This window comes from Dreissena polymorpha, chromosome 6 (genome assembly GCF_020536995.1).
Source record: "Dreissena polymorpha isolate Duluth1 chromosome 6, UMN_Dpol_1.0, whole genome shotgun sequence".
NCBI lineage: Eukaryota > Metazoa > Mollusca > Bivalvia > Myida > Dreissenidae > Dreissena > Dreissena polymorpha.
Genome location: NC_068360.1, coordinates 104,088,830 through 104,108,529, shown reverse-complemented (window position 1 = coordinate 104,108,529; position 19,700 = coordinate 104,088,830). Strand labels below are relative to the sequence as shown.

Sequence of the window (19,700 nt, the reverse complement as noted above, 5' to 3'; positions counted from 1 at the left end):
TAGACATATGCGTTCTTGAGTTATCATCCGAAAACCATTTTACTATTTCGGGTCACCGTGACCTTGACCTTTGACCTAGTGACCTCAAAATCTATAGGGGTCATCTGCGAGTCATGATCAATCTACCCATGAAGTTTCATGATCCTAGGCGTATGCGTTCTTGAGTTATCATTCAAAAACCATTTTACTATTACGGGTCACCGTGACCTTGACCTTTGACCTAGTGACCTCAAAATCTAAAGGGGTCATCTGCCAGTCATGATCAATGTACCTATGAAGTTTCATGATCCTAGGCCCAAGCGTTCTTGAGTTATCGTCTGACAACCACCTGGTGGACGGACCGACAGACTGACAGAACGACCGACCGACATGAGCAAAGCAAAATAACCCCTCTTCTTTGAAGGGGGGCATAACTAGCTATATGCTACCTGCGTAAAACCAGAACAGTCGGCGAAAATTCGCAGTCTGTTAAGATATTTTGCTGTTTGCTGCTAATCAGAAATGAATGCTTTCAAACAAACACCTAGTAAGAAAGGTCTAAAATATAATTTGTTTTCATGAGGGACTAAAACCCTTCAAATGGATCAAATGGATGTAAAAAGACAGGAATAAGGAAAATTGTACGAAAAACAAGAGCTGTCTCCATAGGATGACATATGCCCCTGATAAACGCTTTGATAGAAGTTATGAGCATTTTTCAAAACCTAAATGCATTTTTAGAAACCTTAACGCGGACCCTAAGTTCAAGGTCAAGGTGGTCAAACTTTGTGTGCATAAGGCAAGGCCTTGTCCATATACACATGCATACCAAATATAAATGTTACATCTGAAGCGACATAGAAGTTATGAGCATTTTTCAAAACCTAAATGCAAAGTGTGACGGACAGTGGGATCTATATGCCCTCCTTTAGGGGCATAAAAAATGAAGCTATGTTCAATAAATACATTCATATCCTCCAGGTTATTGTTGGACTTAATATTGGAATTATACCAAAGAGAAATTAGGTCAAAGGTACAATGGGGTGGGGTGACACAGCAGAGAAGAATTGGTAATAAGCATCAGTACTTGTACATATGCACGAAACATCAATGGATGCAGGGCTTACACTGCCATTCGCCAAAATATGCACGAAACATCAATGGATGCAGGGCTTACACTGCCATTCGCCAAATTAGTCAATTGCTACTCATAAGGAAATTTGGCTACACAAAAATCCCTTTGGCTACAAGGTTTTCTACATTATCATCCGTAAAATATCCAAAATAATAAGAATTAAGACATAAAAAGGAAAATTTGGCTACATAAAATTTTGAGCGACAGGGAGCCCTGGGATGGCAGGGACATACACATTTTACAAGGTGGTCTTCAAGGCCACAACGGTTTTTCCCTAGGACTTGACAGCCCAGATTAGCCCGTGCAATCTGCACCAACTAATAAGGGATAACCCTTTCTGCCTCGACTGAATTTTTGTTAAACAAGAGGGCCAAGATGGCCCTAGTTCTCTCACCTGAGAAGAGTTGGTTCATTCAATCTTTACCTAATGTCAAACTTGACCTAGATATTGACCAGACAAACATCCTGGTCAAGTTTCATCATTATTGAACCAAAACTCTGGTGTATGGAGTGTTTTTGTTTTTGTAAGATTTGAAATGGTGACCTATCATCAAACTTGACTGAGATCTTTCAGCAACTTTGATGCTTGAGAAATGTGAATGCTAGAGTGTTTACAAACCAAATGTGGATGGACGGACAGCTGACAAAGACCAATCCTAAAACCTCACCTGAGCCATAAGGTGAGCTAAAAAGTGTGTTTCACTGATCTGAGCCATTTTCCAACTTTTCCAAGAAATCAATAAAACCAATGTATTGACTAAGTTTCACGATGATTAGGCAAAATATGTGACTTCCATAGTGTTCGATCACAAGGTTTCTCTCTATATAGTCACATAAGGAAAACTACCCCACCCCCCTGGCAGCCATGTTTATTGACCCATCGGGACCATTTGCAAACTTATCTAGATAAATATAAAACCAATCTTTTCACCAAGTTTCATGATGATTGGGCAAAAAATGTGACTTCTAGAGTGTTCACAAGCTTTTTTTTTTACTATATAAATATAAGAAAACTGCCCCCCCCCCCCCCGGCAGACATGTTATTCAACTGACCGGAACCATTTTCCAACTCAACTCTCATATCAAGGAAACAAATGTTCTGACCAAATTTCATGAAAATTGGGCAAAAAATGTGACTTCTAGAGTGTTCACATGTTTTCACTATATACATATAGAGAAAAATGACCTGCCCGCTAGCGCCATGTTTTTTCACCGATCTGGACCATTTTCGAACTCGTCCGACATATCAATAAAACCAAAGTTTTGATTAACTTTCATGATGATTGGGCCAAAATTGTGACTTCTAGAGTGTTAACAAGGTTTCTCTATAGCCATGTAAGGAAAACTGCCCCGCCCACTGGAGGCCATGTTTTTCAACGGACCGGAACCACTTTTGGACTCAACCAACATATCATTAAGACAGACATTTAGACAAAGTTACATAAAATTGGGCATTAAATGTGACTTCTACAGTGTCTACAAGCTTTTTCTTTTTTTGTTGACCTAGTGACCTAGTTTTTGACCCAGTTTCGAACTTGATCGAGATATCATTGGGACAAATCTTCTGACCGAGTTTCATGAAGATCGGACAATAAATGTGGCCTCTAGAGTGTTTACAAACAAATGTTAACGGACGTACGTACGACGGACAAAGACCAGTCACAAAAGCTCACTTGAGCAATCAGGTGAGCTAAAAAAAGACTTCCTTTAAAACAAAAATTCCAAAAAAGCTTTAAGTGTCATTCCTGATTAGCCTGTGTGGATTTTACTCACACGCATTTAACCCGTCTTTGCAGAGCCATGCTCAAATATATCAGCAGTCCATTACCCTGCTATACACAGAATCAACACCCAACAGGGCAGTCATAATATGGTCAGACAGAGTCTGAAAGCTTTTCCAGTCCCATCTTATAATAAGCTGATCATTGTGGGCACAAAAATCAATGGCACACATGACAGAAGACATTTGCCTTAATTCTCCCCTATTGTACACCAATCCCGAGCACCCACATGGGAGTGACAGCTTGAATACAGTTTTACCCCCAAAAGCCAGTGAAATCTCCCTCATGTCTCTGAATATATTGCCAAGAAAGGCATAAACCAAGTCAAATAAACAAATCACAGAGTTTAGCTTGTCTCCAAAACAACACACCGAGGACGTAAACTGGAATTAAAGTGACTGCAGAAGTGATCATTATGTCCTGGAAGAAACCGCTAATTTCCGTACCAAACCGGCGCACATCAATTTCATAATACTGGGGATTAAAGCATGCACATTAAAAACCATTATCATGATGCATTTCATAGGGAAAGTGCAGTGCTGGATGATTTGCTTCATTACAGATGAGACAAAATTCAGAAAGCCAACATCAAGTTAGGAAAATCATGAGAATTCCAGAATTACTTTATCATGTTTGATTGACGCAATTAATTCAGCATAAAAAGAAGCAGTTTGGAATGTAAAAGAAGCAAAATCCATTTAAGTAAGATACAATGTATAACATTAAAATAAAAACAAGAGCACCGCCTTGCGGGTGCAGACCGCTCATCTATTTTCTTTTTAAAGGTGAAGGGACTCTCATTTTCAATCACAAAGGAGGGAGGAGTGGAGTGAAGAGGGGTGTATAGTGTGGGGTTGTGGACATTTATTACATTATCTTCCAAAAAAGCGAAAAAAAAAAAAAAAAAAAAATGGGGGGGGGGGGGGGGGTTTGGGTGCGATGGTTGGACGGTATTTTTAACATAACCGTTTTAAAAAAAAAATGGGGGGGGGTATAGTGTGAGGGTGTGGTGATAATTTGTGAGATGATCTTAAAAAAAAAAAAAAAAAAAAAAAAAAAAAAAATTGGGGGGGGGGGGGGGGGTGGGGTGGGGGGGGGGTGGGGTGGGGTGGGGGTATAGTGTGAGGGTGTGGTGGTCATTTGTGAGATGATCTTAAAAAAAAAATAAAAAAAATAAAAAAAAATTAGGGGGGGAGGGGAGGGGGGAGGGGGGGGAGGGGGGGGGGAGGGCACGGGGGATGGTTTGGGTGAAGTCTATTGTGGTATGTCAGGTAAGAGTAGTTTCATCAAAGTATCAATCAAATCTAATCATAAATAAAGAAGTTATGGCAATTTTAGCAAAATTTAATAATTTGACCTTGAGAGTCAAGGTCATTCAAAGGTCAAAGTAAAATTCAAGTTGCCAGGTACAGTAACCTCATGATAGCATGTAAGTATTTGAAGTTTGAAAGCAATAGCCTTGATACTTCGAGTGGATCGAAACACAAAATTTAACCATATATTAAAAGTTACTAAGTCAAAAAAGGGCCATAATTCCGTAACAATGACAACCAGAGTTATGCAACTTGTCCTTTTACTGTACCCTTATGATAGTTTGTGAGTGTTCCAAGTATGAAAGCAATATCTATGATACTTTAGGGGTAAAGTGTACCAAAACATAAATCTTAACCAAATTTTCAATTTTCTAAGTATAAAGGGCCCATAATTCAGTCCAAATGCCAGTCAGAGTTACATAACTTTGCCTGCACCGTCCCCTTATGATAGTTCATAAATCTTGCAAGTATGAAAGCAATAGCATTGATACTGTAGGAATAAAGTGGACCTAAACACAAAACTTAATCAAATTTTCAATTTTCTAAGTATAAAAAGGGCACATAATTCTGTCAAAATGCCAGTCAGAGTTACATTACTTTGCTTGCACAGTCCCCTTATGATAGTTAGTAAGTGTTGCAAGTATGAAAGCAATAGCTTTGATGCTTAAGGAATAAAATGGACCTAAACACAAAACTTAACCAAAATTGTCAATTTTCTAAGTATAAAAAGGGCACATAATTCTGTCAAAATGCATACCAAGTTATCTAACTTTGCCTGCCCAGTCCCCTCATGATAGTAAGTAAGTGTACCAAGTTTGAATGCAATAGCATTGATACTTACTGAGAAAAGTGGAACTAAACGCAAAACTTAACCAAAATTTTCCATTTTTTAAGTATAAAAAGGGCACATAATTCTGTCAAAATGCACGCCAGAGTTATCTAACTTTGCCTGCCCAGTCCCCTCATGATAGTAAGTAAGTGTTCCAAGTTTGAATGCAATAGCATTGATACTTTCTGAGAAAAGTGGACCTAAACGCAAAACTTAACCGGACGCCGACGCCAACGCCGACGCCAAGGTGATGACAATAGCTCATAATTTTTTTTCAAAAAATAGATGAGCTAATAATGTATAGTCTTAGAAATACAAGAACATTTGAGAGCATATATATCCCAGATGAATTAGAAATAGATGTTATCAGTATTTCTATTTAAACCTTAGTAAATATAATTTAGCTTTCCATAAGCAAACAATATGTGTTTGTGAAACACTATGTCCCCCCATATATTTGACCTTTGACCTTGAGAATGACCTTGTGACCTTGAAGGATGACCTTGTCCTTTCACCACTCAAAATGTGCAGCTCATGAGAAGTTGTTTCGAAGTTAGTGTATATTAAACAAGAGCTGTCAGAAGACAGCGCGCTCGACTATTCGAGTGCTTGACAGTATAATGTAAGCCATCATGGGGAAATTGTTCATATTCAATATGGTCAAGGTAATATAGTCATATTCTAAGTGGAAGAGGACCATAATTGAAACATATTGATCGCTTATGTTTTAAAGAAGTTGTACTTTAGGGACGATTCTGAGTTCACAATCTATTGACCATTTGTAAAGACATAAAACAAAGTTATAAGATTTTATTTCAAGTTTGATAGCAATAGCTTGGGTGGGATGGTTGGACAGTCCTTCAAAAATGAAATAAATAAATATTTGTAAGTTTTTTTTACCATGTTTAAAAAAAATCTTTTTGGGTGGGGGGAAGGGTGGGTTGGAGAGGGGGGTGTAAGGGGGTGCTCATGTATTAGATGTTCTTTCAAAAATATGAAAAAAAAGGAAAACAAATATGTATTTATTTTTTTGAGGGGGTGGGGGTGAATCTGTGGTGGGGCCTTAAGGATGGTTTGGGTGGAGTTAATTGTGGTATGTCAGGTAAGTGTTGTTTTGCCAAAGTATGAATCAAATCTGATAATAAAACAAGAGTGCCAAACTGTCACAAGATACGCTTGTTCGAAGGTTTTGGACACCATGCTCAATGCTTAAAATGTACTAAGTGACCTCGAGACCTAGTTATTGACCCGGCAAGACCCATTTTTTAACTTGACCTGATATCATTTAGATGTAACATCTGACTAAATTTGGTGAAGATCAGATGAAAACTACTTCAATCAGAGAGCGGACACCATGCTAAATGCTTGAAATGCACTATGTGACCTCGTGACCTCATTTTTGACCCGTCATGACCCATATTTGAACTTGACCTACATATCATCTCGACACAATTTCTGACCAAATTAGGTAAAGATCAGATGAAAACTACTTCAATTAGAGAGCGGACACCATGCTAAATGCTTGAAATGCACTAAGTAACCTCGTGACCTTGTTTTTGACCCGGCATGACCCCTATTTGTACGTGACCTACATATCATCTAGACACAACTTCTGACCAAATTTGGTGAAGATCGGGTGAAAACTATTTCAATTAGAGAGCAAACACTGCTTAATCCTTGAAATGCACAAAGTGACCCCGTGACCTAGTTTTTAACTTGGCATGACCCATATTCGAACTTGACCTAGATATTGTCTAGACACAACTTCTGACCAAGTTTGGTGAAGATTGGATGAAAACTATTTGAATTAAAGAGCAGACACTGCTGTGGACGCCGCCAGCCCGCCCGCCAAGGGTGAAACTACAGTACAGCTCACGCAAAACAAACATATTCCGCGATCCGCGGAGTCAGACGCCATCTTGTGTTCGCGGAGTCGACTCGGAATCGACTATCTGGTCGCCGAGTAGCCGCGTCTGTCCGCCGAGGCACTCCGCATTTTGTCTCCGCGACTCGCCTCGGCATGATGCCGAGTAATTTGTTGATGATGTCGAGTCATTCGGCGGACAATCGTATTAATTATAATTTACAATGTACATGTTCCTCGGATAGAAATGGACTCCGAGTTTCGCATCATAAAATTTATTACATGGAGCGTTACAACGTTGCGAAACAATTCACTACATAATACATTGACAATAAGGTTTTGCATCATCTGTCCAAATTATCTTTATTAACTGTTTCTTAACCCTTTCCCTGATAGATGCGTATAATCCCGAGTTTGTCGTTTCCCCGATACATGCGTTTATGACTGTCATTATCGATTACCACATACATATGAATTTTCCCGTCTCTATCCATTACCCGCTAATCCCGTATATTCCATTTTCAAATGCAAATTCTGATTATTACTGACGAGAAAAGTGCTCAAGAAAACTCATTAACACAGACATCCAACATTTAAAAAAATATCAAATGAATTTCGGCATATGTTTCTAATAAAGATTTGATGAAATAGGTGTCCAATCGGGACATGGGTAACACAAATAAATACATATATATGCCCATGATATTTTCATGTCCAGCGTTTGTCTTAAACGAAAAGCGTGCGAAAATAGGCGTGGGCGAATTTATTGATACACAAAACTACGTAGCGCAGACAACATTGTAAAACTTCGTAGTGAATTTCCATTTGAGTACCGGGGTATATCGCAAATGATTTTGACATTTTCCTGAATAAAATAAAGGTCAAAAACGCTGTATCATTTTAATATTTTAATTCGTTCAATATTGCAACAATTACTGTATTGTATCTGATTGCACACAAAGTGCCGTGTAAAGTTTATATTCTTTTACAACGACCAATAAACAGCGTCATCTATATTTAGATTTTATGCAACATGTATAAGTCATTTTCTGAAAATTGGGAGAAAGGAAAAGCGATTTTTCGAAAATAAACCAACGTTTTTTTTTCCATTAAATTTGTCATAATTATTTATATTTTGTTTTGTCCGTGTATGTTTGATTGGTTCTCATTTGTTTTAAGCAAATCTTATGAAAAAAATATCGTAATGGTAAATGTCCCGTTTCCGAGATGATATACGAGAATTACTTCGATATGTTTACTGATAAATTATGGTTTTGACAGACGACACGTGCTTATCTAAAGCGTGTGTTTTTGTAATACACGGGATATTGGATTATCGGTGCTTGATTGAGCCACAGGTGGTTAGCGTGTGGCTATGATATTAATTAGTGAAAACATCATTTTGAATGATAAATAATCATATTATAACGAAAAATTAACTTTTCTGAAAAAAAAAATATTTCACTATCAAATATATATATAACAAGGTATGCAACTCAAAGTCAGCCCAAAACGGGGTGCATCGCTTTGAACAGCCATATCTTCATCAATTGTGCAGCGATTTTCACGATCTCGGTCTTATTCAACGCAGAAATGAATTTCCTTTCTGGAAATGTATATGTCTTGCAATATTTTTACAAATGCTGGGTCAACTTTTAAGAAATAACACGATACACAACACGCATGACCCAGTTGACAGTGATCATGCTGTCTTTAAGACTGAAATCTTCACGGAGTAAAGGGCAACTTCCCTACAAAGTTCATGTAGTTCGATACCATAATTCAATAAAACGTATGAAAAAACATTATTACCGTTCTTGTCGTTACATTCTGCATCAAGACTAACTGTCCAGCGCCGTTTGAAACCTTTGTTTACATACATTTCAACTAACTGACATTTTAAACATACGAGTGATTTCATTGGTCCAATGCGGAGGTGTGTCTTTACAACTGGAGATTTCATTCATAAAGAATACATGATCACTGTCAACTGGGTCATGCGTGTTGTGTATCGTGTTATTTCTTAAAAGTTGACCCAGCATTTGTAAAAATATTGCAAGACATATACATTTCCAGAAAGGAAATTCATTTCTGCGTTGAATAAGACCGAGATCGTGAAAATCGCTGCACAATTGATGAAGATATGGCTGTTCAAAGCGATGCACCCCGTTTTGGGGTGATTTTGAGTTGCATACCTTGTTATATATATATTTGATAGTGAAATTTTTTTTTTCAGAAAAGTTAATTTTTCGTTATAATATGATTATTTATCATTCAAAATGATGTTTTCACTAATTAATATCATAGCCACACGCTAACCACCTGTGGATTGAGCAATAAAACAAAGACGCAGTCGGCGGTTTTCAGAAGGCCTTTTGTACTGACCAACATAATAATTAATAGTGCACGTGCTTATCTAACATTTAGGGATAAAACACACGGGAGACTAGACACTTTGTGCTTGTTTGGGCCATAACCGGTGCTTATTTTCAGTAGCACACGTGTCCAGAAACTAACGAGTTCGGGTAAACAAGCACTGAGATTATGATCTGAAAACTGCATGGAGTCTGAAATGAAACAAAATGCCGACAAATCAAAAGATTAACCGCCTAATGTTTCAGTATAAAATTCGATATTTTAAGGCGGGGGTCTCACTGCATTTTCTTTTGCATTCGCATACGCATATATAACTTGTTATATCCTCGTATTATTTGCACAGATTTATTAAAATTACAATGAAAATGCTCACGCTTTCCAGGCAGATAACGTGATATTACACAAGTCATCTTTATTTTCGCGCAATTTCTAAGAGAACAGCAGATTTACAAGTGTATTTTATTGTCACAATCATGATACTGTTTTGCGTCGCAATATTATTTTGGTAGTCACATTTATGCGGAGTTTAATGTTTCAATATATTGCCCGATAATTTCGTTAATTAAATTTATATTTAGATGCAACATGTACATGGCCATTACTGAAAATCGGGACGAAGTGAAAGTAATCATTTTTAAATATAAACGAATATAAGTTTTTATTAAAATTGCCAACATTATTTATATTTGTTTTCTATGTGTATAGTTGTTTGGTTCTCACATGTATTTTCGCAAATCTTATGATACTCAATATGTTATTTTCGATGTTTAAAGCAAATCTTGTTTCCGAGATCATGTTCGAGATTAAACTGTGTAAGGTTCATTGATATGGTTATAATGACCTACAAAATCATTATGTATGAAGTTACGTATGTAGAGAAGCTGACCAAAGGTTTACACAATCACGCAGAAGTAAACATATCAACGTATTATTTGTATCTGTTTCTAATAATCGTTTATGTAAGAAAATATTTAACATGTGTTATAGTATATAATAAATATTTGTATTTTTTCGGCGAACCGCCGCGTGTAAAGACGCGGCGTGATGCCGCGGATCGATGCCGAGGCAGGAACAGACGCGGCGTAACTCCGCGAATTATCGCGGAGTGCCTCGGCATGATGCCGAGGGAATACTCGTTGTAGATGCGGAGTAATTTCGAAAACGAAAGAGTGTGTCCGCGGCGTAGCCGCGGATTTTGTTGGTTTTGCGTGAGCTGTACTGTATAATACTACCCGTTTTTAAAAACGGGCGTATAAAAAGAAGTTATGGCAATTTAAGCAAAATTTATTAATTTGACCTTGAGGGTCAAGGTAATTCAAAGGTCAAGGTCAAATTCAACTTGCCATGTACAGTACCCTCATGATAATAAGAATGTATTTGAAGTTTGAAAGCAATAGCCTTTATACTTTAGAATTAAAGTGGATCTAAACACAAAATTTAACAAAATATTCAAAGTGACTAAGTCAAACAAGAAACCGTCGGAGACGGGTGATGCTCCCCAAAGTTTTTTTTGTCACAATATTGCACTATATATTCAGATAAAAGGAAACGTCTTGAGGGCACAGTAGTTGGGAGGACAACAATTTTTTATAGAAAATTTCAAAGGGCCATAACTCTGTGAAAAATCATCTGACCAGAACCCGCTGATAATATGCACATCTCCTCTTGGTAGTGAAGCTTCTCATAAAGTTTCATTGAATTCCCGTCATTATTTGCTGAAAAATAACCCGGACAAAAATTGTGCACGGACGGACGGACACACGGACAGACAGACGAAGCAGCGACTATTATATTATGCTCCCCCCAAAATTTATTTTGGGAATAAAAAGCATAAAAGGGCCATAGTTCCGTTAAAATGCCAACAAGAGTTATGCAACTTTTCCTGTACAGTCCCCTTATGATAGTTAGCGAGTGTTCCAAGTCTGAAAGCAATTATAGCTATGATCCTTTAGGAGTAAAATGGACCAACACACAAAACTTAACCAAATGTTCAATTATCTAAGTATAAAAGGGGCCATAATTCTGTCAAAATGCCAGTCAGAGTAACATAACTTTGCCTGCACAGTCCCCTTATTATAGTTAGTGTTACAAGTATGAAAGCAATAGTTTTGATACTTTAGGAATAAAGTGGATCTAAACACAAAACTTAACCAACTTTTCAATTTTCTACGTGAAAAAAAGACCAAAATCCTTACAAAATACAAGATACAGTTGTCTGCTCTTGTTTATAGATTGGGGTCATGTTGGTAAAGAAGTATGCAAAATAAAAAAGCAATATGTCAAGTGGTACGCAAACTTTAACATTCCAATGCTCATGCCGATGCCGGGGCGAGTAGGATAGCTCAACTGTATACATATTATAGTCGAGGTAATGAGCGATTTTGACCCATATATTTGACCTTGAAGGATGACCTTTACCTTTCACCATTCAAAATGTGCAGCTCCATGAGATACATTGTACACATGCATGACAAATATCAAGTTGCTATCTTCAATATTGCAAAAGTTATGGCCAATGTTAAAGTTTGACAAAAACAAACCAACAACCGAACCAACAGATAGGGCAAAAACAATATGTCCCCCAGTATAAACTGGGGGACATAAGAATCCCACTGACAGTGCTATCATTTACCTGGTGAGGCCTCCCCCTGCCTCACTAAAAAGGATCCCTTGGGGTAGCCAGAGGACAGCAGCCACTCTTCTGAGGCGTTGCGGCTCACCTGGCCAAAGTACCACCTGAAAGACCAGCAAAACTACTTGAGCCTTCATCTGGGAAAACAGGGCTTAACATAGATACATATGTGTCTTGTTCTGAGAAAACTGGGCATAATGCATGTGCGTAAAGTGCCGTCCCAGATTAGCCTGTGCAGTCCTCCCAGGCTAATCAGGGACAACACTTTCCGCTTTTATGGATATTTTTGTTTATTATAGGAAGTCTTCAACAAATATCAAGATTACGCAAAAAGTGTTGTTCATGGTAAGCCATTGCCTATTGCAAAGGCTAATCGGGGACAACACTTAACGCACATGCATATTGGCTAGTTTTACCAAAAAGAGGCTATGCTGTATTATCCCTTTACTACTTAGATACGTATTTTTACCCTTTTGTTGTTCTTAGAAAGTTACATTTAATTAAATACCTTTCTTACTGATTTCAAGTTTTAAAGGCTTTATTTCCTTAATTCCTACCCTAAGATACGACTGCGAGTTACTCGCAGGCTGTTCTGGTTTAATGCTGTTTGCACATAGCCATGTGATATCGGTTGTCATTTCACACCCTATTTGATTCAATAAGTTCAGAATTTTTGTTTGTTACCAAACCTTACTTGACTTACTTTTCATACTGGGTTATTTATTACGTGATTGCATTGTTTTATTTACTATTTTCTCTATTTCAACTCGGTGGGTAGAAAATTGCAACTACTTGCAGCTCCTAATAGTTTATTTTTCTGCAAAATGGTATGGGTGGGTCTATTCAAAGTCACACTTATATTCTTTCATTTATTTCTTCAAAGAAGTGTGGGTGGGGCATACTAATGACTAACGCATATTATTTCCATTTCTCCACAAATTGAATGACAAGGGTCATGGTGCTATTAACTCATATTATTTCCATTTCTCCACAAATTGAATGACAATGGTCATGGTGCTATTAACTCATATTATTTCCATTTCTCATCTAACAGGGTGGGTGGGTAATGCATTACTATGTCCTCATATTTCTTCAAAAAAGCATCACAACTGCTAGTTCTTAATCCTTTTCAATGACATTCTCCTCAAACTGGGTTGGAAAGGTTGTACAACTATTAATTTCCATCATTTATATTAGACACTTAATGCATTTGCATAGTGTTGTCCCAGATAAGACTGAGAAATCAGCCCAGGATAATTAAGGATGAAACTGTCCGCTTTTATGTAATTTTTTGTTCTAACAAGATTTTGATTATCCTAGATCCAGTTTAGGCGGAATTCCCTCCCTGATTATCCTATGCCCAGGGGACAAAAATATTTATAAATGGCTCTCGTCCTGCAGGACAAGTGCATTAAAATTTTCACTCGTCCTGCAAACACATGCACTTGTCCTTCAAATATGTGTGAAAGAAAGATTGCAAAGGACTGATATGACTAACAATGTTTCCTAAATCACTGCTAAAATGCTGCTTACTAAGTTATTCATGCCAGCTGATCACAGAAGAAATGTTAACTTACTTTATTTATGAGGAACACAAAATAAACAAGAGCACCGCCTTGCGGGTGCAGACCGCTCATCTATTTTCTTTTTAAAGGTGAAGGGACTCTCATTTTCAATCACAAAGGAGGGAGGGGTGGAGTGAAGAGCGGTGCATTGTGTGGTGGTGTGGACATTTATTACATTTTCTTCCAAAAATGCGAAAAATGCGAAAAAAAAAATCGAGGGGGGGGGGGGGGGGGGGGGTGGTGGTTGGGGGATTCTTGGGTGCGATGGTTGGACGGTATTTCAAACATAAAATAATAAAAATAAGTATTTGTGTTTTTTAACCGTTTCATAAAAAAAAATGGGGGGGGGGGGGGGTGAGGTGGGGGGGTATAGTGTGAGGGTGTGGTGGTAATTTGTGAGATGATCTTAAAAAAAAAAAAAAAAAAAATAGGGGGGGGGGGGGGGGGGGGGTGGGATTCGGATGGGGGGAGGGGGGGGTGGGGGGGGGGGGGATTCTTGGGTGCGATGGTTGGACGGTATTTCAAACATAAAATAATCAAAATAAATAGTTTTGTTTTTTAACCGTTTAAAAAAAAAATTGGGGAGGGGGTGGGGTGGGGGGGGGGGGGGGGTATAGTGTGAGGGTGTGGTGGTCATTTGTGAGATGATCTTAAAAAAAAAAAAAAAAAAAAAAAAAAAAAAAAAAAAAAATAGGGGGGGGGGGGGGGGGGGGTTGGGGGGGGGGGGGGGGGGCACGGGCGATGGTTTGGGTGGAGTCTATTGTGGTATGTCAGGTAAGAGTAGTTTTGTCAAAGTATCAATCAAATCTAATCATAAATAAAGAAGTTATGGCAATTTTAGAGAAATTTAATAATTTGACCTTGAGAGTCAAGGTCATTCAAAGGTCAAGGTAAAATTCAACTTGCCAGGTACAGTAACCTCATGATAGCATGAAAGTATTTGAAGTTTGAAAGCAATAGCCTTGATACTTAAGAAGTAAAGTGGATCGAAACACAAAATTTAACCATATATTCAAAGTTACTTAGTAAAAAAAGGGCCATAATTCCGTAAAAATGACATCCAGAGTTATGCAACTTGTCCTTTTACTGTACCCTTATGATAGTTTGCGAGTGTTCCAAGTATGATAGCAATACCTATGATACTTTAGGGGTAAAGTGGACCAAAACACAAAACTTAACCAAACTTTCAATTTTCTAAGTATAAAGGGCCCATAATTCCGTCCAAATGCCAGTCAGAGTTACATAACTTTGCCTGCACAGTCCCCTTACGGTAGTTAGTAAGTGTTGCAAGTATGAAAGCAATAGCTTTGATACTTAAGGAATAAAATGGACCTTAACACAAAACTTAACAAAAATTTTCAATTTTCTAAGTATAAAAAGGGCACATAATTCTGTCAAAATGCACGCCAGAGTTATCTAACTTTGCGTGCCCAGTCCCCTCATGATAGTAAGTAAGTGTACCAAGTTTGAATGCAATAGCATTGATACTTTCTGAAAAAAGTGGACCTAAACGCAAAACTTAACCAAAATTTTCAATTTTCTAAGTATAAAAAGGGCACATAATTCAGTCAAAATGCAAGCCAGAGTTATCTAACTTTGCCTGCCCAGTCCCCTCATGATAGTAAGTAAGTGTACCAAGTTTGAATGCAATAGCATTGATACTTTCTGAGAAAAGTGGACCTAAACGCAAAACTTAACCGGACGCCGACGCCGACGCCGACGCCAAGGTGATGACAATAGCTCATAATTTTTTTTCAAAAAATAGATGAGCTAATAAATGAAGACAAATTTGTTTTTTCCTTTTTCTAATGCTTGCGTGCTTTCCATTTCGGATGGTTGAACATCGCTCCTGCCCCCTTTAAAGAACGCTCGTATGTCAGACATTTTTCAGATGAAATTCAGACTGGTTTAAAACCGTACTTTGCAGTAAAATAATTCTTTAAAAAAATAAATACTTACAGTGAATGAAGTCAGATGGTTCCCTGTCAACATGGACGCTCAAAGTTTACACTAAAAAGCCAATATTTACTCGGGACACAGTCTCGCATAACAACGCGCACCTGCTGTATGAAATTTACAATTACGATTTCCGGTTCATTCCCGTTCTACTTTCGGAATAGATATGCTTTAAGAAATGATTTTATTTAATGAAAAAGAGTCTTACTGGTCAGAAAATACATATTTTAACATCAGTTTTTTTCACTCGTCCTGTAGGACGAGAGCTTTAGGGAAATTCACTCGTCCTTTCAAGATTTCACTCGTCAAAACGAGCGGACGAGTGGAATTTTTGTCCCCTGCTATGCCTACAAACCCTATACACACATGAACTAAGCCACATTTTGCCAGAGCTTGGCCAAGTTATTCCTAAGCATTACAACAACCAGTACTTACTCATACTCTTTAAGTTTCTCCTCGAAGGGGGTGGGAGGGACAAGGCTGCGTGGTGGGGAGAGGTGGGAGCTGATGGACTCCTTCTGCCACACCTCCCCCACCTCCTCCTCATCTAGAGTGTCCGAGAGACTCAGCAGCAGAAAGTTATCCTGTAACAAACAGTTGTAACCATAGCAACCATTGTTTGCATGTCCAAGAGACTCAGCAGCAAAAAGCTATCCTGCAACAAACAGTAACCATAGCAGCCATTGTTAGCATGTCAAAGAGACTCAGCAACAGAAAGTTATCCAGCAATAAACAGTAACCAAAGCAACCCCTGTTAGCGTGTCTAAGAGACACAGCAGCAAAAAGTTATCCTACAACAATCAGTAACCACAGCAACCATTCTTAGCATGTCTGAGAGACTCAACAGCAGAAAGTTATTCTGCAATAAACAGTAACCATAGCAACCATTCTTAGCATGTCTGAGTGACTCACAGCAGAAAGTTATCCTGCAATAAACAGTAACCATAGCAACCATTCTTTGCGTGTCTGAGAGACTCAGCAGCAGAAAATAATCCTGCAATAAACAGTAACCATAGCAACCATTGTTAGCATGTACAAGAGACTCAGCAGCAGAAAGTTATCCTGCAACAAAGAGAAACCATAGCAACCCTTGTTAGCATGTCCAAGACACTCAGCAGCAGAAAGTTATCCTGCAACAAAGAGAAACCATAGCAACACTTGTTAGCATGTCCAAGACACTCAGCAGCAGAGTTATCCTGCAACAAACAGTAACCATAGCAACCATTGTTAGCATGTCCAAGAGTCTCAGAAAGCAACCTCTACTTTGAAAACCGCAAACTTTCTTATTGACACACACTAAGGCTTTTAATGGCACCCTATTTGAATCAACTGCTTGCTAACATAGCTTCAACAGTTACAGTAGAAACTTTTCATCATTTATGGGATATGGATATTTTACAAGCAAAATATTTTTTGGCAATAAATAAGTTCTTTGCTCTACTTGAACATGATGATGTTGTTTTTTTCATTTTGGGAATTAGGCTCAGGAACAATAAATTGGTAAAGTATTGAAGGTGCTATGAGAAACTGTAACAAAAGTGTGACTGAAAAATCTATTAATAGCCTTGGTGACCTTGACCCCAGTGACCTCAAACATCATCAAAAGGTAGAAGTCCATGCAAGGTATCTACATGCCAAATATGAAAGAGATCGGTAAAGTATTGAAGGTGCTATGAGAAACAAAAGTGTGACGTACGGAAGTACGGAAGGACAAACTGGCAACTATATGCTCCCGATATATATATACTGTGAAACCATTTATTTTCGACAGCACAAAATTTCGCCATTTTTATAAAAATGACGATTTCGTCAGCACTTAAATTCGCCGATTTCTGATTTTGAATTTTAAAAAATGCGTCAGTCAATATCCAATTTGTGTGTAATACATATTCGCGATCAATCGCAGTTGCGAAAAATCGTGGTACGAATGCGGGAACACACTTGAGAATCACTGCAGGATATGGGGCCTGTTTGTCACATGCCAATTAACTAGTCTTTTGTTATCAAGGGACAGTAATGGACCCTCTTAATGTATGCCATTAACACGTTCATTGTTATGATTAGCGGACAAGTGGGATCGAATAACCGTTAACGAGTGTTTGTAACAACGAAGCCAATTGCCAATTGGGTATGTGTTCTAGTTGGTATGATTTTTATTAAAATGCTGTCAATACCGTTTTTAAAACTGTTTGTGTTATACGAAAGAGGTTCCAGTTTGTTAAGTGTTTTTTTTTTCAAATAAAATGCTTTTTTTCTGATATCAACATTAAAATTAGAAACTCTATGTGTGTGTGTGTTCTTAAAAAGTAAACTACCGGTATATAAATCAATAATGTCAATAATTTAAAAATAAATAAATTGATACATATAAAATAGTAATAAGTGTGGTTAAACGCAAACAATCAAACAACAAACAGCAATTAAAATATTCATTATTAATTTGTGATAAATACGCATGTTGATCACACATCGTCATCTTTTTATTTGGTTTATTGTCTTTCATCGGCATTCGCTGCGTGATGGCTAATATGCAACACCCCTGAAAAACACAATGCACCTAATGGGTAATAAAGTTATAAACAATTAGCGCTAATTCATTACCATTCTACATAAACGAAGTCAACGCATTCGATACAGCTGTAATGCACACGCGTTTTAAAGAAGTGTCACGTGTCAGTTAAGTACCTTGTGTAATCTACATCCCTTTGTGTCAACACCGGATTAATCTTGATTACGAAACAGCAGTGAATGTGTGCATGGATTATGTTGGAATTTTATGCCTCATGTCTACGGTATAGTTTAAAAATATTGTTCAATTTGGTATTTGTTTTTGTTCAAACATAGAGCATGATTGTTCGTTAGGATCTTAAATTCGCCGATCGGTCGACTGACGAAATTTATGAAAATTAATGCCTGACGATTAATAATGGTTTCACAGTATGGGGAGCATAAAAATATTTGAGTTTATGGATGGGGCCCGAACATTTCACACACACAAAAAGACAGAAAAAATTGATAGTAAGCCAAATATGTTATAGATCAAATCAAACCAATATTTACAAAGGCAGCAAAATAACACCAGATGACATCATAGCACTTCATTTTCCGACAATCCGCACTAAACCAATAATCATTTACAATGGCCCTACATTAACATTACATTCAACAATCTATTTATGAGCCCAATCAGAATTCCATTGAAAAACAACGTCAATGGCCCCTTCAAAAGTTGCGCAAATAGATCTGTCCTTTTATCTGTAATTTTATCATTTAATACTGACAGATATAATTGGCAAGTAAAATTAATAGCCATTCATCGCAACCAATACTGTATGGATTTTACATTACATTTGGTAGTGATAACATCACAAGGTTTGAGAAAGAATAAGTTATGAGCCATGTGTTTTTTCGCCTTTCAACATGTCAGAAGAAAAAGACTTGTAAGGAATCGGAAATGAAAATGTAAGACATTGTGTAAGTTTTATCAGTTATATTTTTTCACAATATTACAAGAAAACAAATAAACATGCTTCCGTTTCAATACACAAAAAACTCAAAATGAAATTAAATACTTAATTCAGGCCTTTCCCTGTGTCTATGTCTAAGTATAATCTTTTTTAGTCATGAATAAAATAATGTAGAAATTACTTTAGGACATGTACAAAAGTAACAATTGAAAGAGAATTGCAAAATGCCAGTCTTTGTCTATCTGCCAGACCAAAAATCATCTTGCCAAACGCCTCTTAAAAATAGGTTTGAGACTTCCTGACTAGACATAGTATTAACTGTTGCACCATAATAGATGTTTTTTAAATGCGCTATCTGCAACTTTGTGCACCAGTTCATATATAGTTTATTTATAGTCTTGCTGTTTCATGTTGGGCCATTATGGTGTAGTGTTACCTGAAACTCAGCTATTCCTCCATCAGGCACTTTGATGTCTTTCCTGCACATAGGGCAGGCAAAGTAGCCTGGCCTCAGGCCTGTGTGTCGTCTTACATAGTCGCGCAGGCAGTGTTCACAGAAACTGCAAGCAAGAGAGAAGGTTACACTACACCTTTGTGTGAGCAGATGGGACCAAACATTCAAGTTTATAATAGATGATCATGACTAAGTGACCGTTTTGGATAATAGCACAAGTTTGCATAACTACAATAACAATTTGTTAATAACAGTCCTATTAACATTATAACAGCACCTGTGTCCTTTTTTTAATGCATATTTTGAGTTTACATCCGGTGTTAATATTCATATGTCAAATGCCAGCTTT

General features: G+C 37.6%; 1 protein-coding gene and 1 long non-coding RNA gene across 3 annotated transcripts in view; both read right to left on the bottom strand.

Moving 5' to 3' along the window:
* Nucleotides 1-19,700, bottom strand: part of LOC127836362 (uncharacterized) — a 501,905-nt gene that overhangs the window by 20,746 nt on the left and 461,459 nt on the right. The window lies entirely within an intron of this gene.
* The window catches only part of LOC127836352 (tyrosine-protein kinase SRK2-like), an 82,136-nt gene that overhangs the window by 20,746 nt on the left and 41,690 nt on the right, over nucleotides 1-19,700 (bottom strand). For both annotated transcript variants that reach the window (XM_052362940.1, XM_052362939.1), the window contains exons 3-5: nucleotides 19,334-19,457; nucleotides 15,866-16,014; nucleotides 11,910-12,013 (exon numbers count right to left, since the gene is read on the bottom strand). In XM_052362940.1, the coding sequence (XP_052218900.1) occupies nucleotides 11,910-12,013; nucleotides 15,866-16,014; nucleotides 19,334-19,457 (377 nt within the window). The remainder of the gene's footprint in view (nucleotides 1-11,909; nucleotides 12,014-15,865; nucleotides 16,015-19,333; nucleotides 19,458-19,700) is intronic.